At 40.0% G+C, this 23,057-nt stretch overlaps 1 protein-coding gene across 50 annotated transcripts in view; it reads right to left on the bottom strand.

The window, feature by feature from the left end:
* The window catches only part of LOC112254687 (gastrula zinc finger protein XlCGF58.1), a 38,542-nt gene extending 23,593 nt beyond the window's left edge, over nt 1-14,949 (bottom strand). For 44 of the 50 annotated variants that reach the window (XM_042324555.1, XM_042324556.1, XM_042324546.1 and 41 more), the window contains exons 1-7: nt 14,800-14,949; nt 8,524-8,692; nt 7,467-7,652; nt 6,822-6,968; nt 6,099-6,225; nt 5,767-5,850; nt 560-643 (exon numbers count right to left, since the gene is read on the bottom strand). In XM_042324555.1, the coding sequence (XP_042180489.1) occupies nt 560-643; nt 5,767-5,850; nt 6,099-6,225; nt 6,822-6,968; nt 7,467-7,652; nt 8,524-8,568 (673 nt within the window). In that variant the 5' untranslated portion in view covers nt 8,569-8,692; nt 14,800-14,949. The remainder of the gene's footprint in view (nt 1-559; nt 644-5,766; nt 5,851-6,098; nt 6,226-6,821; nt 6,969-7,466; nt 7,653-8,523; nt 8,693-14,799) is intronic. The other 6 variants (XM_042324552.1, XM_042324536.1, XM_042324525.1 and 3 more) reach the window with 3 other exon arrangements.
* Nucleotides 14,950-23,057: the final 8,108 nt, after the last annotated feature.

The following is a 23,057-nucleotide window of genomic DNA, read 5'->3' on the forward strand; positions in this document are numbered from 1 at the left end:
GCTACGCGCTTCAGCACTCTTCGGTTTTATTCTGTGAGCTTGTATGGCCTACCACTTCACGGCTGAGCCATTGTTGCACCTAGACGTTTCCACTTCACAAAAAAAAAGCACTTACAGTTGATCGGGACAGCTCTAGAAGGGCAGGAATTTGACAAACTTCCTTGTTGGACAGCTGGCATCCTATAACGATGCCACGTTGAACATCACCGAGCTCTTCAGTAATTGTCATTCTACTGTTAATGTTAGTCTATGGAGATTGCATGGCTGTGTGCTGGATTTGATACACTTGTCAGTAACGAGTGTGGCTGAAATAGTATAATCCTCTAATTTGAATGGGTGTCCACATACCTTTGGCCATGTAGTGTATATGAATGCCACAATTTTTGTCCTAGCATAAAGATTTGTCTCATCGTGAGCTCCTGAGGCTGGCAGACTCATGTAAGAAATACATATTTATTTTACACTTAATACATTTCTACTGAGAGGCTGCTCCGTGACAAACAGGAGTAAAATGGGTCGCTTGTTTTATGTGAGATGGGTACGGAAAGAGGACTCATACCCGTATGAGTGAGGCTGTGTCTCTCCAGGTGGTAACGCTGGAAAAACCTCATGTCACACATGGAACAAGCGTACGGCTTCACCCCTATACACACAGAGCATAACAATATTAGCTATTCAATCTGCACAGAATGAAAATTGCAAATTTCTGTCAATTCAAACTAGAGTAAGATTGGTTAGATTTACAAGGATAAACATACGGCAAAATGAACACACACAATACTTGACACTAACCAGGTTTCCATCCTACCTTTTTATGCACGTAAAGTCAGATAAATATCATAACAGGCCTAATGGAAACATGCTTTTATATGCAAATATTGATATAATAACCATCATATTGAAGGAAACGTGGAGTGACGCGATGACATGTGTGGTCTTTCCATTTTGATTTGTTGAGAAAGCATGCAGTTTATTAGGCTACAGATTAAATAAATTATGATTACTGCATTTTTGGGATTAGAGTTTACAAGAAAGGCATTTCACTGTACTTGTGCATGTGGCATTAAAACTTGATGAAATAAGTTATGAACTTCACAGGGTGGTGAAAATGCAAGGTGATGAACTTGATGCTCCTTTCCAATAGAGTACGGAAAGAGAACTCCGTATTCTGGTGACATGATGATCGATTCTTGGCTGCCGTTTATTTTTTATTTGTCAATCTCACTTTTTTGTCCATAATCATCATGTAGGCCAGGTATTCCCAAACTGGGGTATGCGCAATGGCATTGGGGGTACCTCCAAATAAAATTGTGATTCACATAAAAAAAATATTAAAAAATAATAATAATTCAAAATGTAGTGTCACCCATTTCTCATTATGGGGAATTGTGTGTTGATGGGGGAGTTTTTGTTGTTGTTGATTTAACCCATTTTTAATTCAGGACCATCAAAGAGGCGCAAATATGATGAGAACTACATTGATTTGGGTTTCACTTATATTTGGAGTAGTGCCTTTCCTCAGCCACAGTGTGTTATATGTTCAACGGTTCTCTCTCAACTCAGTGAAACCTTCACTCTTGCGCAGACATTTAGAAACAAAAAACATTGCAATTTGAAAAAAAAAAAAAAATAGGCCACGGAAGTTTGAGAGAGAATAAAGATGACTTTCAAGTAGTAAGATATGTATAAAAGCAACAGATACCATAAGAAGGGGCTAGAAGTGTCTTATATGGTGAGCTACCGAGTGGCTAGGACAGGCAAGCACCATACTATTGTGGAGGACTTAATTCTTCCTGCTACCGCAGATATGGCTGGGACAATGCTGGGAGAGAAGGCCCAAAAACACTATACAGACAATGCCTTCATCAAACAACACTTTCACAACGCATCAGTGACATGGCAGGAGATGTTTTGAAACAATTACTGCGTCGCATACAAGCCAGTGAATTATATGCGTTACAACTGGATGAGTCAACAGATGTTGGAAACCAGGACAACAGAAGAGGATATTTTTTAAGTACTGGACAGCTTTGTGACATCAAATGGACTTGTGGTCAAGATGTGTTGGTATCTGTACTGACAGGGAGACTTTTTTATTTTACATTTATTTAACTAGGCAAGTCATTTAAGAACAAATTCTTATTTGCAATGATGGCCTAGGGACAGTGGGTTAACTGCCTTGTTCACGGGCAGAACAACAGATTTTTACCTTGTCAGCTCGGGGATTCGATCTTGCAAACTTTTGGTTACTAGTCCAACGCTCTAACCACTAGGCTACCTGTCGCAGTTGCTCCCGACACCACTTGGGTACGCTGCAGCATCCACGGAAAGGCTCTTGCTGACAAGGGATGTTCTCTCGCATGAATGATCTGAATCTAGGATTATAGGGACTCCGTAACTATATTCAATGTGCTGGACAAAATTGAGGCTATGATTAACTTCTTGGATATAGGGGGCGCTCTTTTAATTTATGGATAAAAAAAACGTGCCCGTTTTAAGCTCAATATTTTGTCACGAAAAGATGCTCGACTATGCATGTAATTGGCAGCTTTGGAAAGAAAACACTAACGTTTCCAAAACTGCAAAGATATTATCTGTGAGTGCCACAGAACTCATGCTACAGGTGAAACCAAGATGAAACTTCAACCAGGAAATGGGCAAAATTTTCGAGGCTCTGTTTTCCATTGTCTCCTTATATGGCTGTGAATGCTCCGGGAATGAGCCTGCCCTTTCTATCGTTTCTCCAAGGTGTCTGCAGCATTGTGATGTATTTGTAGGCATATCATTGGAAGATTGGCCATAAGAGACTACATTTACCAGGGGTCCGCCCGGTGTCCTTTGTCTAAATTGGTGCGTAATCTACAAGCTGCACGCAGTCATCCAGTGATTGAGAGGAGAGAGGAGGCTTTCAACGAACGATATATCATGAAGAGATATGTGAAAAACACCTTGAGGATTGATTCTAAACAACGTTTACCATGTTTCAGTCGATATTATGGAGTTAATTTGGAAAAAAGTTCTGCGTTTTGATGACTGATTTTTCGTTTTTTTTTGGTAGCCAAACGTGACGCACCAAACGGAGCGATTTCCCTAAACAAATAATCTTTCAGGAAAAACTGAGCATTTGCTATCTAACTGAGTCTCCTCATTGAAAACATCTGAAGTTCTTCAAAGGTAAATGATTTTATTTGAATGATTCTGGTTTGTGAAAATGTTGCCTGCTGATGCTAACGCTAAATGCTACGCTAGCTGTGCTAGCTGTTACACAAATGCTTGTTTTGCTATGGTTGAGAAGCATATTTTGAAAATCTGAGATGACAGTGTTGTTAACAAAAGGCTAAGCTTGAGAGCTAGCATATTAATTTCATTTCATTTGCGATTTTCATGAATAGTTAACGTTGTGTTATGTTAATGAGCTGCGGGGATAATTACACTCCTGGATACAGGTTTTTTTCGTAGCTAAACGTGACGCACCAAACGGAGCGATTTCTCCTAAACAAATCATCTTTCAGGAAAAACTGAGCATTTGCCATCTAACTGAGTCTCCTCATTGAAAACATCTGAAGTTCTTCAAAGGTAAATGATTTTATTTGAATGATTTTCTGGTTTTTGTGAAAATGTTGCCTGCTGATGCTAACGCTAAATGCTACACTAGCTGCGCTAGCTGTTACACAAATGCTTGTTTTGCTATGGTTGAGAAACATATTTTGAAAATCTAAGATGAGTGTTGTTAACAAAAGGCTAAGCTTGAGAGCTAGCATATTAATTTTCATTTCATTTGCGATTTTCATGAATAGTTAACGTTGCGTTATGGTAATGAGCTTGAGGCTGTATTCACGATCCCGGATCCGGGATGGCTAGAATCAAGAGGTTAAGAAGTTGGAGCTCCTCTCTGTCTGCATTAACAAGGACAACACACAGGTCTTTCCATCATTGTAAGATTTGTTTGTTTGCAAATGAACTCAAGCTTACGGACAATGTCAAATGAGATACAGCGAAGCACAGGAGTAAGTTGGGTGCGCAATTACGCAGGTATTTTCCTGAAACGGATGACACAAACAACTGGATTCGTTATCCCTTTCATGCCCTGCTTCCAGTCCACGTAACGATATCTGAACAAGAGAGCCTCATCGAAATTGCAACAAGCGGTTCTGTGAAAATGTTATTTAAATCAGATGCCACTGTCATATTTCTGGATTGGGCTGCGCTCAGAGTATCCTGCCTTGGCAAATGGCACTGTTAAGACACTGATGCTCTTTGCAACTACGTACCTATGGGAGAGTGGATTCTCGGCCCTCTAGCATTAAAAACTAAATACAGGCACAGACTGTGTGTGGAAAAGGATTTAAGACAGACTCTCTCCAATACAACCTGAAATTAGAGTTATGTGCATCCTTTCAAGAACACCCTTCTCATTAAATTGTGATTAACTCCCCACAGGTGTATTTCGATGTACAAATAAGGTTTAATATGGAAGATGATTATTAGCAAAATTATTGATTATTATTAGATTATTATTTGTGCCCTGGTCCTATAAGAGCTCTTTGTCACTTCCCACGAGCCGGGTTGTGACAAAAACACTCACTCATTCTTATGTTTAATAAATGGATCGTATAGTGTGTGTGTGTGTGGCAGGCTTACAATGATGGCAAAAAACATTTGAGTGCACGCTGACCCTGGTGCTAGAGGGGGTACGCAGCTGGAGGTTGAATGTTTGAAGGGGTACGGGACTATTAAAAGTTTGGGAACCACTGATTTAGGCTATACGTTGCTAAATACCAATACCAGAGTGGGCACACTTGCTATATAATGGAACATTTTTGGTGAGAAAACCATCAGTAGAGTTGAAAATGCAATGGAAACCCATTGAACTTTTATTTATTTTATTTGGTACATGGAAACAGCTGTTGGGAAAATGTGCATATTATATTTATGCTGATGTTTTTTTTATATTCTCATGAAAATCTGTCGCCAATTGGATGAAAAACTAGAAAACCTTTAAAGTACAAAATGTATCTGGATTTTGATCAAACGAAAATACCACAAAACAAGATGACTAGAATCTAAAGCAAATAGTTTATTTCAAAATAAAAATGCAAACTTGGAAAGCATAGTTTTCTTTTCCAATTTAGGAGATGCTGCAGGCCACTCGTCAAATAGTTTACTTACCAAGATTACTTAATATCAAGTCAGTTAAGAACAAATTCTTATTTTCAATGACGGCCTAGGAACAGTGGGTTAACTGCCTGTTCAGAGGCAGAACGACAGATTTGTACCTTGTCAGCTCGGGGGTTTGAACTTGCAACCTTCCGGTTTCTAGTCCAACGCTCTAACCACTAGGCTACACTGCCGCCCCAAACTACCCTGCCTCACTAACTAATAGCTTCTTGATATCCATGCTGTAAATTATATTCAAAATATCATACTGCAAACAAAAAGCTACTGGTAAACTTGCAACACCTTCACCTAGATAAAGCAACATTGTCCTAAAACTGGGACCTTTGACCACAGAAGGCTGCACAATCTATAAACATTTGTACCAAGCAGACCTTTCATTTGTACTCTCACTGGTGTTGGGGGAACCATTTGAACATTTGTGATGATAACCCGTCTCCTTCATATAGTTGAGGTGAAAGGAAGTGTGAGCTTTGCTGGAAATTACTGTCCAAATGACAAACACTGAAACACCTTTATACTGGGGTTCCAGTGCAGCACTACAGATGTAGCCTGTTTAGATAAAGATGGGTATGGTAAGAGGACGCATACCCGTGTGAATCAGGCTGTGTCTCTCCAGGTGGTAACGCTGAATAAATCTCATGTCACATATGCCACAAGCGTACGGCTTCTCCCCTAAATCGAAGAGTACCAATTTTAGTGAAATGTCCCCACAGAGAACACCAAAAACGGTGAATGAAAATCTGCCACTAGACAAGGAGGCCATCTCATATTCTTAAAAACACCAGTCACTTAATCCAAACTGGTGTTTCTGCTGGCCTTATGTATTTTCTAACTGTATTAGCCAGGTATTTTAAACATCTCCCTAACTGGTAATGGAGAACCTCCAGAAGTTAGCTGGCCATTGTGGTCTTGACACATACCTGTATGAATGAGGATGTGTCTCTTCAGGTGATATCCACTCCTAAATGCGCCATAACAATGATTGCAGATGAAGTTTTTCTGCACTTTAGATATTGGACAGTTACCATTCTCATCCACAACAACCACCTATGCAGGATAGGACAGAATAGAGGCTTGTCAAAAAAAATTGTAGGCCTAAATACACCACACAGACAAAAACTCAAAGATACACATCTACTAAATCATCACTACAAGTTGGACTTCACTTTTGTATAGAAGGAAATGTATGATTCATTGGTTTATTCAGTATGAGAAAAGCTAGTACTGTCCAACTAGTCCTGGTTAAAAAGGTAATACATTATTTCTAGCTCCTTATAAAAATAAAAAAAGTTAAGAGCTGGCCATTTAAATGACAAAGTACCCAAAACCTAGAGAAGGGTTAACCCCTCCCACCCCCATATGTTACTGCTCCCCCTCTCTCACACAATAACAGTTGTGTTCCCCTCCCCCTCTTTCCTCTCCAGAGAACCCCATCTCCTCTCCACTCCTCCCCCCACACAAACAAAATATGTGCACTCAAAGGCACCAACTCAGCTAGAGACAAAAGTCAGTCTTATACACATAGAAGCACACAGAGAACCAAACGCCCACAGACGTGCACACAAACACACTTTCAGTCTGTTTTTATAACGCAATCCCTCAGAAACACAGAAATTTTGCTTTAAAAATTCAGAGGCACTGACCTTCCCTCCCCTCCCGTCTTGCTCTCTCACTTTACAGGGCGTTCCTGACTTCCTGTTCTTCTTTTTCAGCTGCATGTCTTCGTTGGCCCTCATTTCCTTCTCGTCCAGCAGGCGGGGGGTGTGGAAGTCGCCCTCCTTCCGGATAAGCTGGGGTGCACAGACAAGAGGGAGAGAGGGCATTGAGTCAGCCTGACTTGACTTTTTTTTTTGATAGCCTGAAACGTACAAATAGGAATTACCGTACAGAAATAAAACAAGAATATATTCCTTGCTTTCTAAATAAAATAAAACGTGAAGGACAGGATTGTTTAGAATTCTTTATGGGATTATGTTGGGAAACTAATAATAATAACAGTAAAAATAAAAAAAGCTTTGTCAAAAGACAGAAGGTAACCTCCCTTCATGCCTACTTTTCAATTGCTGTACATATCTGGCAGCCTCTTTAAATCATTACTGAAGACTATGATTTAGGTATATTAGCAGCCAACTGTAAGAAAGTGCTTGACCTACATAAATGCAAGTTACTGCTGAGACCTAGCCAATGCGAAATATGTCAATTTCTCATTTGTTGTTCTTTCAGCAAGTGACAATGACAAACAACAAAGTCCCCTCCTCCCCCTCTGCAGTGCCCCAGCGCCTCCTAACCAGGGGTGGACAGCTCATTCCAGATGGCAGGATCATGTGGCTCTGAGGACCGCGGTCAGGGCCATCCCTCTGGGGTGGTGGTCCATGTCCGAGCGGAGCCATCATCTTCTTTGGCGGACCGGCCATGGAGCTGGCCTGCATCAGGGCCATACTTGAGAGAACAGCCTCACAGCCAAGCAACCCTGCCTGGGAACAGAACCGAGCCTGAGTCAGGAAAAATCCACTATCAGACATTTAGAAAATACATAGTCAACTCATTTGTTGTTTTGGCTCTGTACTCCAACACTTTGGATTTGAAATAATACAATGACTATGAGGTTAAAGAGCAGACTGTCCACTTTGTTTTAAGGGCATTTTCTTCTATATTAGAGTGAACCGTTTAGAAATTACAGCACTTTTTGTGCCTAGACCTCCCCATTTTAGGGGACCATAAGTATTTGGGACAAATTCACTTGTGTATAAAGTAGTAAAAAGTTTCATATTTGGTCCGAAAGTTAGACGCACAAATATAATAACCCCAAGACATGCTAACCTCCCACCATTACAATAACAGGGGAGGTTTTAATTTTTGGTGGGGGTATGATATATTTGTGCATCTAACTTTCACTCATTATTCTGCGCTGCTTCAGGTCAATCTGTTATCATCTGTTATGATAACAGATGATATGTACAAAAAGTGCTGTAATTTCTAACTGGTTGACCCGATATGGATGAAAATTAAAGCTGACAGTCTGCACTTTAACCTCAGTCATTGAGTTGAAGTACAAAGCTAAAACAACATGTGTCACTGTTCCAATACGTTCGGAGCTCACTGTACAAATAGAACCAGTCTGGGTGTAGAGAGGAGCTAAACAAAAGAGAAAACAAAAACTCAAGACTTCCAGAGGCTGAGTTAGCTACACCAGAAACGGTATGAAACACAATAAAAGATATCAAATCTTTTTTCAAACACAGCACCTTTTATGACGACAACATCCTGAGTGACAAAATATAAATGTAGCCTAATAGTAGGCATGTTGGTTGTAGAAATGTTATATTTTTTTGTTGGAAAACAAACCCATTTCATATGATCGCGGACTGAGCTGCTGGGCAGATGTGACATTGCAGTGGGAACGGTGTATGTGAGGGCGGGGACGGGGGCAGGGACAAGGTCATCCAGGAATCCGTCAATCAGGATGGTCAGTCTGATGGGAGGCCACACCCACCTCACTCATCTAGCACTAAAACTGAAGAAGAGGACGATGTGGACAAAACATGAAAACGCATTCAATAATAATTTTAAAATAAAATGTAACGCTAAAACCTGCAGTGAATCAAATTGTAACTACTCCAAATCACACAACACCCAATTCTTACTCAAAAACAAGCATCCCCATAATAACTGTAGACAGTCCTTTGGTTAACTCCTTGTTAGCCTTTGTCACCAAAGGGGTATCCTACAAAGCAAGCTAGATCTACTCAGGGTTTTCTAAAGCTAGGCAGCTTCAGTTAGCATCACATTCCATCTCAGGCTTCATCTGTATTACGACGGTGGATATCGCTCGTCCGCCTTCCACTAACTGAAGCAGGCTTGTAACTGCGCATGCATTTAGCACTTGGCTTGTCGAACGCCAAAATCTTAAATGACACAATGCTGTAACATCAACCCATGGGCAAGTCAATGCCACAATTTCATATGTGCCGAAATCAAAATGAAAGAAAATTTATCTTGCAAATTTAGCAGGCTATTGTGTGAAATAGGCTTTTAGAAGTGCTGTCTTTATTTTATTACTACTTATTGTTAAATGGTGACTTGTGTGCTTATCAATGCACAACCACAAGCCCCCCTTTACCCCCCACTCCTAATGACAAAATAATCAAGTCACACAAACAAGTTTCTGTGCGTGAAGTTTAAAATGCATTCTGTCATTACTAAAGGTGTAATGTGACATGAACATTATTTTTTAACAAACATTTGGTTAATAAAATATTTAAAATCCTCAAATGAAGGGGATAACGACAATTTTTGCAAGAGGGAGGGAATCTGATTTTATGGTTCTCAACTCGTGGCTCAGTCACTTCAGGAAGTGGAGTTAGCGTGCCCCGGAGCAGGTTAGTTCTGGAGGATTCGTTGCCATAGAAATGTACCTGGCTAAAAAGGTAAGCCACCTTCTTATGAAGGGTTATCCTGAGTTAAACTCAAGAGTTGACCAAAGTTACCTCGCTAACTTCTCATAACTGCTTCGTAGGATAACCCTTTGGTCACTTGGCTATGAATTAAGATTTTGAAAGAACCGCTCAAGTGTCACACCAACACAACACAACACATCTGGCTAGCTAATACCCAAAATGGGATTCTCAAGCAATTCCAGTACAGAACAATAGCAATTGTGTACATAACCATAGCTAACGTTAGCTAGCTGTTGAACAGGTGACCACAATAAATATACAATAAATTTGGTACAAAGAAATGACTGATACTGCAAGTATCAGCCCCCACATGATTGTAATCACTTTCTGACTGCACCCCTTTTGATTTGAACAAAACCTTTCATACATGTTTATCCATGGTGGAAACAGTAGTCAGAAAGTTACTTTTTGCAACAGAATGCCAAAACATTGAGCGAGGTGCTCAAAGTCAACCGATTTTGCACACCCCACCATAACATGAGATGTCCATGTCTTCATCACTGAAAACAATTAACAGTTGATCTCATTTCAAAGCTTACAAATCTGGGTTTTCAAAATAGTCTGATATCTGGAACAATTAAAAAAAATATAAAAAAATAAAGCTTTATTAAATTTCTAATTTTCACAAATGTTGTAGCTTCGACCCTATTTGACATCATCTTAAGTGTTTGTATTGTGCCCGTCATTGGTTGAGACAGTATACTCTTGAATACAGGGTGGGTGTCATTGCAAACATAGAAATTAATTCCTAAACTGGACCACTCTCTTCAGACACCTGAAATTTAGCTGATACAGCATTGACATTTAAATTGTATTGAAACTATAAACTTCCAAGTAGTGCCAGAAAGATAGATGCCGCTCCACCCACTGTCAAATGTCAACTTGAATGGGTTTGTCTATTCTATTATCTATTTCTATGATTTCAATAGGTTTCCTATGAAAGATCGAAACATTTAATTTATAACGAATATTCCCACTCAAGTCAACATTCTATGACGGGTGGACCTCCAACCATCTTTGTGGTAACATTTGAAAGTTGGAATGTCAACTTCATACACATTTGAGTCAATCTATCAGCCCAAACATGACACTGGCCCACCCTTTATTCAAGAGCATACTGCGTCTCAACTAATGGCAGGCACAACAAACAACTCAGATTATGTCATATAGGGTCTTAGCTACAACACACACTGAACAAAAATATAAACAACATTTCAAACAAATTTTATGTCACATACACCGAATATAACAGGTGTACAGTGAAATGCTTACTTACAAGCCCTTAACCAACAGTGCAGGAGAGGTCGACCGATTAATCGGAATGGCCGATTAATTACAGCCTAGGAACGGTGGGTTAACTGCCTGGTTCAGGGGCAGAATGACAGACTTTCACCTTGTCAGCTCGGGGGATCCAATCTTGCAACCTCCGCTCTAACCACCTGCCTCATTGCACTCCACGAGGAGCCCGCCTGTTACGCGAATGCAGTAGAAGCCAGGGTAAGTTGCTAGCTAGTATTAACCTTATCTTATAAAAAAGAATCAATCATAATCACTAGTTATAACTACACATGGTTGATGATATTACTAGTTTATCTAGCGTGTCCTGCATTGCATATAATCGATGCAACGCTGGGGGATGATTTAACAGAAGCACATTTGCGAAAGGTGAAATAAACAAAATAAACAGAGTCAATGTGCAGGGGCACCGGTTAGTCGAGGTAATTTGTACATGTAGGTAGAGCTAAAGTAGAGCTACATGTAGGTAGCAGCTGCGTAAAATGAGAGGGGGGCAGTGGCAATACCTTTTTTTGCACTATTGGTTAGTAAGTAAGCATTTCACTGTAAGGCTGCACCTGTTGTATTTGGCGCATGTGACAAAAACTTTGATTTGAATGCAAATAGTCTGGGTAGCCATTTGATTATCTGTTCAGAAATCTTATAGCTTGGGGGTAGAAGCAGTTAAGAAGCCTTTTGGACCTAGACTTGGCGCTCCGGTACCGCTTGCCGTTCGATAGCAGAGAGAACAGTCTATGACTTGGGTGGCTGGAATCTGAATTTTTTAGGGCTTTCCTGACACCGCCTGGTATAGAGATCCTAGATGGTAGGAAGCTTGGCCCCGGTGATGTACTGGGCCGTAAAGTGTTGGTCCCATGTTTCATGAGCTGATACAAATAAAAATCCCAGAAATGTTCCATATGTGCAAAAAGCTTATTTCTCTCAAATTGTGTGCATAAATGTGTTTACATCCCTGTTAGTGAGAATTTCTCCCATTTGCCTAGATAATCCATCCACCTGACAGGTATGGCATATCAATAAGCTAATTAAACAGCATGATCATTACAGAGGTGCACCTTGTGCTGGTAACAATAAAAGGCTACTCTATAATGTGCAGATCTGTCACACAACACAAGGCCACAGATGTCAAGTTTTAAGGAAGCGTGGAATTGGTGTGCTGACTGCAGGAATGTGCACCAGAGAAGTTGCCATGGAATGGAATGTTAATTTCTCTACCATAAGCTGCCTCCAACAGAGAATTTAGCAACCAGACTCACAACCGCAGACAAATTCAGCCCAGGACCTCCACATCCGGCTTCTTCACCTGCGGGATCATCTGAAGGGGGGGACGGGGGTATTTCTGTCTGTAATAAAGCCCTTCTGTGGGTAAAAACTCTTTCTGATAGACTGGCCCTTTCTCCCCAGTGGGTGTTACCACATTCCAAGACCCACCCATGGTGGCACCCCTGCCCAGTCATGTGAAAACCATAGATTATAGCCCAATGAATTAATTTCAATTGACATAATTCCTTATATTAACTGCACCTCAGTAAAAAAAAAAAAAAAGTTTCATGTTGCATTTATATTTTAGTTCAGTATATAGGGACACGTAAAAAACATAACGGTATAGCTTAAAATGTCAATTTTATTAGACAGCAAAAGTTTGACAACCCTGCTTGTAAGCTTTCAAATTATTTCAATCTCAACCGTTTCAGTGATTAAGACATGGGTTTCGTTGTAGGGTGGGACATGCAAAATGAGTTAAAGGCCAATTGCTGTCAAAAAACTAGATTTGTCTGCGTTTTAAATAGAAGGGTTGGTTGTTTAGCAACAAAACCAACAGGTGGGACAAAACAGACAGTCATAGACTTTTGACAACATGTAAACTATATTTGGTCTCCAAATGTTCATTGAAAACCAACACATTTGCACAGTGAGCACTCATCTCAAATACATTGTACAGTTGTTGGGTTAGTTAGCGAATTTGTCATATTAGCATAGACATCAGTCAAAATGCCTCAAAGCATGGTACCATGAAGGCCTGAGGGGTGTGGTATATGGCCAATATACCACAACTAAGTGCTGTTCTGAAGCGCAACACAGAGTTCCTGGATACAGCCCTTAGCCGTGGTATATTGGCCATATACCAACAACACCCCAAGATGCCTTATTGCTATTATAAACTGGTTACCAACGTAATTTGAGCAGTAAAAATAAATTAGTTGATATACCACGGCTATCAGCCAACAGCCATTCAGGGCTCGAACCACCTAGTTTATGAATAAACAGTTATTTTTACTGCACTTAATACACTGGTAAACAGTTTATAATAGCATAAAAGCATCTTGGGGATTTGTGATGTACGGCCAATATACCACGCCTACGGGCTGTGTCCAGGCACTCCACGTTGCATAAGAACAGCCTTAGCTGAGGTATATTGGCCTTGCTGCTTAAATATTCAATGAGCTGAAACGAGCCACCTACGATTCCCCACAAGGCAGCTTCTTGTCGTTGTTGCTAGCTATCTGACCATCTAAAATCATAACGTACGCCTACCCGGGCACGTCATTGTCACGTTGTCGGCCAACCCGTAAATACATTTCCAAACTATTAGGTTGGAATAATACTGTGAAGATGACAATACTGCCCTTTAAGTACAAGAGCTGCTTAAAACGATTGCCTGAAATGTCGGTTGGTTGGAGTTTTGGCCTGTTAAAATGAGATCCTAGACCAATAAGAGAGTTCCAACCCTCTCTGCCAATAACAGCTAGTTTCCCCCTCCCTACTCAGAGCCCTCCCAGACAATCCTAGCAAATGTATTACTTTAGAAATGGCTCTTTGCTAAGAAGCTATTTTTCTTTTTGGACATTTTGATTGAAAACAATCACAGTAAGGTACTTAATCGTTACCCCAAAAATATTTGATATTGACAAAAACGAATGCATTGGATATTTAAGCACCGCCATCTCCTGAATGTTTTGTCATTCAGGGTCAATAAGTCACTTTCTGACCACATATATACACCATGGGCAAATATATATGGAACGTTTTGTTCAAATCAAAAGGGGTACAGTCAGAAAGGGATTTTAATCATATGGAACGACCCCATAGCCACATAATTGAAAAACATTTTACAAATTAAACCAATGGCACCCATAGCCGGCAAGCTAATGATCCAAGAAAAACCTCAAAACTAAATTTCTAATTCATTTCTAACTAATTTCGTAGGTGCTCTACCAGAACCACTGCATCAGGAACCTCTTGATACACTAGCAGCTGATTATCATAACAGATTATTACAAATAGTAAAGTTAGCTGGCTATTTACCCTGGCTGCACTGCAGCTAGATAACGGGGCAAGGTTATTGACCAAGTAGTGTGAAAAACATGCTAGTTATCTGTCACGGTAGAAATACTACTTGATGTAATATTTAATTGACTGACCCAAAAATTGAAAGTATTTCCTCATAACGGAAACAAAACAGAGCGAATACGAGCTAGCTGTTTCGGGCTAACATAACGGCGTTACGGTTGGCCTCCACGCACATCAAATCGTACAAACTTGAGTTGCCATCTAAAAATCTAAATATGATATCGCTAATCCGGATCCGGATAAATACAGCTAGTTAGATAAAATAACAGTTCGAGGATTGCTATCAAACGAGGCACAAGACTGAGCAGTTACAGCAAGATTTCGCGATAAATAGGGAATGGTCGATGCGTACTGTAGTTAGCGAACGTTCTCCCCCTCCCCTGTTGTCTACGCTAACTCAAGTCGTGTCACTTATTTTTTGCTTGGAGGCGGAGGCCGAATTTCGCAAATATCGTCTGATACACGACTAAACATACAAAACATTGGTGATATTCAAACGTTGTTTTTTGTTATTTACCTTTAATTTGACTCGTCTGCCGTGGCTCATCACCCGAGTTCCAATTTCTTTCAGTTTACAAACACAGGAAACGCCACCGGATGTGCTCCCTGAGGAGAATCCTGCTATGCGATTGGAGAAAATGGGTATACACGTCTGCCATGTTGGTGAATGTGAAAACGTTACTCCATTTTAGTTGATATCAATTAGCTGTCTCAACTACAGATAATTTCCGTTTAGAAGGGGATTATTTTTGCCTCAACATTGCCTGGATTCATGCACGTTGATTTTCTTCCACAAAAACATGATTTTCAGCCTTTGCCCTTCCCAAAAATATCATCATAGCTTAGGCTATGCTAAAACATTGGAGTTCCAATAGGATGTGTGAATCAAAGCATGTAATTTCCAATTTTGTAACCGATAACTACAATAATATATGCCCTTTAGTAGACACTTTTGTCCAAGGTGACTGCAGTCATGTGTGCATACATTTACACAGGGGTTGTCCAGGGAATCAAACACACTACCTGTCATTGAAAGCGCCTACCAACTGAGCTACAAAGGATGACAAAAGCATTGGCTTTAGAATGTTACCATTTTCTTTGACCAATGCATAGCCTAGGGGAGAGTGTGGTAAATTGAGCTTTTTTTTTTTTACATTCAGCATCACTAAACAGTACTCTAGTATTCTTTCTAACAAAGACATCTATATATGTTTCAGGATGTTGTGTATCCCTAGAAATAATCAGAATTAATGTAAACATAACAGTTTTGAAAACAGCTTGTCCAAAAAACACTTGTCTCTTGGCACAACTTACCCCGGTTATGGGCTAAATTGAGACACAGGACATGGTATATTAAGTCGCATACAAATTTCTGTTATGAATGAAATATTATATTATATTTCATTTGCACACACTGTATATAGACTTTTTCTATTGTATTATTGACTGTATGTTTGTCTATCCCATGTGTAACTCTTTGTTGTTGTTTGTGTCGCACTGCTTTGCTTTATCTTGGCCAGGTCGCAGTTGTAAATGACAACTTGTTCTCAACTGGCCTACCTGGTTAAATAAAGGTGAAATAAAAAAATGTAATAAAAAATTACCACTACCTTTTTAAAACCATGTCTATCTTTATTTCCCCAACACAGTTCACTTACCCTTACCGTATTCCCATTGGCTCAATTTACCTACGAGTGTTTTTTACCTAACTTGCTTACCACTTTTTCCATGTGGTTTCTTCCTTCACAGACTCCATGAAATTATTACCTCTTCCTAAATATTTGGTCAAATGATAGCTTTTGTGTAGGCTATGGTTTCCTATAAAAAGGGTGGCTCAATTTACCCCTTTGGCTCAACTTTCCCCACTCCTCCCAACTCCAGTTTATAGGTGCACTGTGCAAGAGTGAGCTACAAGTTGGCAGCCCACAGAGCTAAAGCCTATGCATCAGATCAGATCATGGAGCTAACGTCAGTTATCAGGTCTCAGGCAATGTTATTCATCATACAGTATATAGTTCACCAAACTAACTCCTCCAGGTCTAGTTATTTAAAAAAACATTAGACAACTTCAATCTCCAATAAGTCTGTGTAAGCCTGTGTAGGCCTAACCCTATTTGTCAGTAGCTAGGTTTCCATCCATTTGGCGATGGACATCATGTGAATATTCTTGAATCCACATTAAATAAAATAGTCACATTTTCCCACCAGTGGTAGGCCTATGTTTCCATCAAATGGACTTATTGCAGATAAAAATCAGTGCATGATACGCACTGTCAAACAGAAGCGAAGCATCGATCATCAGAATAAGACCCTCAATATTTATTGGAAAGCAGCATTAAGCTCATCACGTGCACTTTCACCACCCTGTGAAGTTCATCATAACTTATTCAATCTGTAGCTTAATAACTGCATAGTTTCCCGAGTCATAGTGGGAGGACCACACACCATCTCATCGCATGACTCCAAATTTACTTCGATATGGTTATTATATCAATATTTGAGCATAAAGGCATTTCCAACGCCATTTCCCAGATAATAAATTTTACCTACACAAAATTATCCCACCATGTTGAAGTTGAACAAACAAATTAGGGTAATATGGGGTGAGACGTCCCCCCCACCCCCATCCACAAGATGGTGTCATAATTATATAATCCAATGAAGTTACATCAATTATTTTATTTTTAATATACATGCAGGGAAGCCTTAAGACAAATGATCCACTTGTCTAGAGAGAAACATTTTGATTGTTTTTGGGTAAAGTAGTAATATGTTAGGTTAGTATGTTGGGGCAAGATTTTCACGGGGGCATCTCACTCCTTTATGGTTGATCATTTGTTTCTATCTGTAATTCAGGTACTGGCTAGTCCAGTTAGTGAACTATCAACCTCACTAGCAGAAAGTCTGAGGTGAAATAAATGTTAGTTAGCATAAGCTAATGTCTGCTAGCATAGCTAGCTTAACCCCCAGTTAGCAGGGTTAGAATTAGCATTAGGGGTCAGAGTTAAAATAGGGGCTAGGGTTGGGATTAGAATAAAAGTTAGGGTCAGAATAGGGGTTAGGATTAGAATATGAGTTAGGTTAGAGTCAGAATAGGAGTTATGGTTAGATTATGGGGCAGTTCTCCACTGTTCCTAAGACAATTTCTTTAATTTTCAGATGAGAGTCCTATGGCGAGGGGAATTTTGTATTATGCTAATTCAATTTCCATGTGGTGCGGACACCAACCTTAATTGAGTTGTCTACTTCCTCTCATTTGGCTGAACTAATGCCTTTGAGCGTAGACATAAAATCTATCACGTAACCAGAATCAGATAGCTGTGTGCATTTCCATAGGGGTGTATCACAGGTGAGCGTGCTCTTTGCCACTTGTCTTCCACATAGATTGGATCCAGTGGGCAGGGTTGACTGAACAGTAATGCAAACACACACAGTCATACAGCTAGCTGTACATCTGTATTTAAACTTTGCTGCTGATGGGAGCATTGTTGCAAACTACCTAGTTCTTACACTGCAACATATTGTGTCTGCAAACATAATTCAGGAGTCTATGAGGTGTCTCCACAGCTGCACAGAATATCAAACTTCATTAGAGCCGTATAAATTAAAGAAGCATTGGGTTTTTGAAACGTTTACATGTATTTTAGGATTTTGTCTGAATCATCTCTTCTGATAACGAGGTGCTCTTATCCCAACCTGTTGGTCATTGAGAAAGTTACAGATGCAAAAATATCATTCCCCCCAAAAACACAATACATTATTTACCATTCATTTCTGTTGGGCACAAAATAATCTGAAACAGAACCAAAACAAACAGCAAATGCATCCAACCAGTTGGTAGAGTCACAAGCTTGATGTAATCATTACATGCAAGGAATATGGGACCAAATACTAAACTTTTGACTACTTTAATACACATATAAGTGAATTTGTTCCAATACTTTTGGTCTCCTAAAATTGGGGGACTATGTACAAACAGTGGTGTAATTTCTATACGGTTCACCCAATATGGATGAAAATACCCTGAAATTGAAGGTGACAAGACTGCACTTTCACCTCATAGTCATTGTATCATGCTGGAGTACAGAGCCAAAATAACATATGTGTCACTGTCCCAATATTTTTGGGGCTCACTTTTTATGGGCATTGTCAAAACATTGATCTCAGGTTGTCCATCTTTTAGTGCATTTATTCTAACTGAAGCACTGTTTTATAACAACGTGACCTCAATTGGTGATTGCCAGAAAAATGTGATGTACCTGAGGATGATTTTTTTTTAAACCATTTAAAATATATTTTAGAAATTCAAAAGGCTAATTTAATTATCAAACCCAAGGGTTGTTCTTTAAAATCCAAGAAATTATCATGTAGTAATTATATGTACTATTCTATTCTACACTGAATAAAAATATAAACACAACATGCAACAATTTCTAAGATTTTACTAAGTTACATTTCATATAAGGAAATCAGTCAATTTAAATAAATTCATTAGGCCCTAATTTACGCATTTCACATGACTGGGAATACAGATATGCATCTGTTGGTCACAGATACCTTAATAAAAAGGTAGGGGTGTGGATCAGAAAACCAGTCTGTATCTGGTGTGACCACCATTTGCATCACGCAACGCAACACATCTCTTTTGCATAGAGTTGATCAGGCTGTTGACTGAGGCCTGTGGAATGTTGTCACACTCCTCTTCAATGGTTATGCAAAGTTGCTGGATATTGGCGGGAACTGGAACACGCTGTTGTACATGTCGACCCAGATCATCCCAAATATGCTCAATGGGTGACATGTCTGGTGAGTATGCAGGCCATGGAAGAAATGGGACATTTTCAGCTTCCAGGAAATGTTCACAGATCCTTGCGACATGGGGCTGTATATTATCATGCTGAAACATGAGGTGATGGTGGCGGATTAAAGGCAATGGGCCTGAAGATCTCGTCACGGTATCGCTGTGCATTCAAATTGCCATCGATAAAATGCAATTGTCTTCATTGTCCGTAGCTTATGGCTGCCCATACCATAACCCCACCGCCACCATGGGGCACTCTGTTCACAACATTGACATCAGCAAACCGCTCGCCCACATGACGCCATAAAGGCTGTCTGCCTTCTGCCCGGTACAGTTGAAACTGGGATTCATCCGTGAAAAGCACACTTCTGCAGCATGCCAGTGGCCATTGAAGATGAGCATTTGCCCACTGAAGTCGGTTACTACGCCGAACTGCAGTCAGATCAAGACTCTGGTAAGGACGACAAGCACACAGATGAGTTTCCCTGGTTGGTTCCTGACAGTTTGTGGCTCAGCTGTCCGGGTGGCTGGTCTCAGACGATCCCGTAGGTGAAGAAGCCAGATGTGGAGGTCCTGGATTGGCGTGGTTACAAGTGGTCTGCGGTTGTCAGGCCGGTTGGACGTACTGCCAAATTCTCTAAAACGACGTTGGAGCCAGCTTAATTAAGGTAGAGAAATTAGCATTAAATTATCTGGCAACAGCTCTGGTGGACATTCCTGCAGTCAGCATACCAATTCCACACTTCCTCAAAACTTGAAACATCTGTGGCATTGTGTTGTGATAAAACTGCACATTTTAGTGGCCTTTTATTGTCCCCAGCACAAGGTGCACCTGTTTAATGATCATGCTGTTTAATCAGCTTCTTGATATCCCACACCTTTCAGGTGGATGTTTTATCTTGGCAACGGCGAAATACTCACAAATAGGTATGTAAACAAATTTGTGCACAACATTTTAGAGAAATAAGCTTTTTGTGCATATCGAACATTTCTGGTATCTTTTATTTCAGCTGATGAAACATGGGACCAACAGTTTACATGTTGCGTTCATATTTTTGTTCAGTGTAGTTTGTTTAGTTTCAAGGGGCTTGTCCCATGACTGGAGATAAAACATTAGTGGTGTGCAGTTCAGCTATTTGTTCACCCGCCCATTTCTAATAACCCAAACCCATCTGCCAACTACATGTGATAAAGTGAAAATCTGAGGCCCCCACCCAACCCTAACCTGCTAATATAGAAAATTAGCTGTAGTTTTTACACTCAAAGACAGCGGAACAATGTTTTGACAGAGGGTGCACAAATTGTTTTCTTGCCTGATTTTGGTAGACTATTTGTTAGTCAACCTGTCTACAATTAGATACATGCTACTTCTCTTTTGTCATTATATGTTGCTCTAAAATACTAAATTGATAGAATGACTGCTTCAATCTAGTTGACATCGGTAAAGTCATCTCTGCTTGGAGCAAAAACGTTTAAGGACCAGGATAAAGTGCAAGAAAAAAAAACTGGAAAGAATTTCTGTCCAAAATTTCCAAATGACATCAGACTGACCAGGTTGAAAGAAAATCAAAAGCTGTGAAAACAACCCAATGTATCTGATAAGATTCAGTTCGGCTTGGATGCGTAGCCTATTTTATGTGGTTGTGGTTCTATCTAACTCTGCATTCGCATTCTCTCAAGATGCTGAAATAAATAAATCAGATAGGTCTATTTGAAGTCCCCAAATATAGTCCCCATAGTGCCTCACAATCATCACATCAGTGGCGACCCGTCATTCAGGGCAGATGGGGCAGAGCCTCACCTGCTTTGAACCCCACATTTTTAGCAAAAAATATATATATTTTTTGGGGGGGCTTGCCTGTTTTGTATGTTATTTAGGCATTAATATGCATTAATAAATATAAATATAATTGAGTTAGTAAAGGCGCATACAAACATGGTCTCTTTTTTGTTTCTTGAGTAAGGCAGCTCCAAAATGTAGGTGCTTCAGCCTAGCTCAGTGCCTTCTGTGGTGGTGGAGCAAGCCAGCAGAAAATGTTGTGCTGCTACCATGTTGTGCTGATACTATGTTGTTGTTATGTTGTGTTGCTACCATGCTGTGTTGTCATGTGTTGCTGCCATGCTATGTTGTTGTCTAAGGTCTCTCTTCTCTTGTTGTGATGTGTGTTTTGTCCTATATTTTTATTTAATGTGTTTTATTTTAATCCCAGCCCCCGCCCCCACAGGAGGCCTTTTGCCTTTTGGTAGGCCGTCATTGTAAATAAGAATTTGTTCTTAACTGACTTGCCTAGTTAAATAAAGGTTAAGTGTTCTGTCACTCATGGGGCTGCCATAGAGTTACATTAGAAGTGTCAGGGAAATATGGATACTGATATGTATAAGTGTATGTTGTGTAGTAAGCTGTTAGTAGCCCATGTGCCTCATGCTAATAATTTGGTCCCTTTTCCCATCTTAATTTTGCCTACTGTCCTGACTTGGTGGTGCACATATAGCCTGTTTCAGAGAAATGTAATCATCAAATATTGTAAGAGCTTTCATTGTCTGCTTATATGCCCCCATTATTTATCCTACGGTTCTGACTTGGTGTACAGGGAGAATACTGTAAGAACGGCCCATTTTCTGAATTCTGTCGCTGTACATTTCAAAAGGGCTGAACAAATAGTTATATTGACAACGTCCATCCTAGCTCGCTCATTAATATTTTAATAGAAATTATGGATAGCCTCTTTTCCGCTCATCGTTCCCTTATGCCATAGTTTGTACATCTTAATTGTCAGTAGAAACCACATTTGTTTACACAGTCCTGGTCCTGGGGACTCAAATGTGTGAACATTTTGTTTTTGCCATAACACTAGACAGCTGATTCATTGATCAACTCATCATCAAGCTTCAAGTGGTATTATGTATTAATTTGTGATGCTATCCTTGATATGATCCTGTTGTTGTCACATACTACTCATGCACATGTGTGGACATGCATCCATCTATCCAATGTTATCATGATTTGTTTTAAGAGATATTATACTTTAGTAGTCAACAATGACCTGGTGACATAAAGTCTAATAATTACATTATCGTCCATATTCCTACAGATACCTTGCAACTGGAGATTCCTTCAAAACAATTGTCTACAGTTACTGTGTAGTACACTGCACGGTCGGGTGACCAGGGCCATCTGGGACTGCCTCATGGGGGAATTCCGGCGTGTGTGAAGGCTACCTCTGTCCTGCATAACTTCATGAGGATGGACATGAGGACCAGGAGGAGATTGGCATCTCACCATCGTGTGCCAAAGGAGAGGTCTGCTGCTCTGCAGGATGTTGCCAGGATGGGGGCCAACAATGCAGCACTGGAGGAAATCTGTGTGCGGGAGATCTTCACCTCCTTCTTCTTCGAAGAGGGTGCTGTTCCCTTGCAACACTATAGACTACACTATGCAAAACCAAAGGCTCCTTTAAGAGCCATCCACATTGCAGTAATAGTATTCTTCCATTTACTTAGCTATGTCAACTGCAGCTATTCAATTCCCAGTTTCTCTCCCTTTCATTTCTACTTCTATTTCTATACAGCATGATCAGAGGTGAGAGGTCACTTGGTCGTGTCAACAGGAAGTATTATTAAAGAGATACTTTACATTGAAATACAGATACAGATGTAGTTGTCCCAGAGTTACTTATCCAAGGTCAGTTTTGCATTTCACCTCCTGATGATTATGAGGACTGAGAGTGTTATAAAACAAACACAAGCATGTTATCTCTCTCTCCATCTGTCTCTTGTCTGCAGGTATGTATTTATGTATTCACCGAAATCAACTGTAAATTTTGGTGTTCCTCAAGGTTCCGTTTTAGGACCACTATTGTTTTTACTATATATTTTACCTCTTGGGGATGTCATTCGAAAACATAATGTTAACTTTCACTGCTATGCGGATGACACACAGCTGTACATTTCAATGAAACATGGTGAAGCCCCAA

Source organism: Oncorhynchus tshawytscha, linkage group LG07, assembly GCF_018296145.1.
Source record: "Oncorhynchus tshawytscha isolate Ot180627B linkage group LG07, Otsh_v2.0, whole genome shotgun sequence".
NCBI classification, from domain to species: domain Eukaryota; kingdom Metazoa; phylum Chordata; class Actinopteri; order Salmoniformes; family Salmonidae; genus Oncorhynchus; species Oncorhynchus tshawytscha.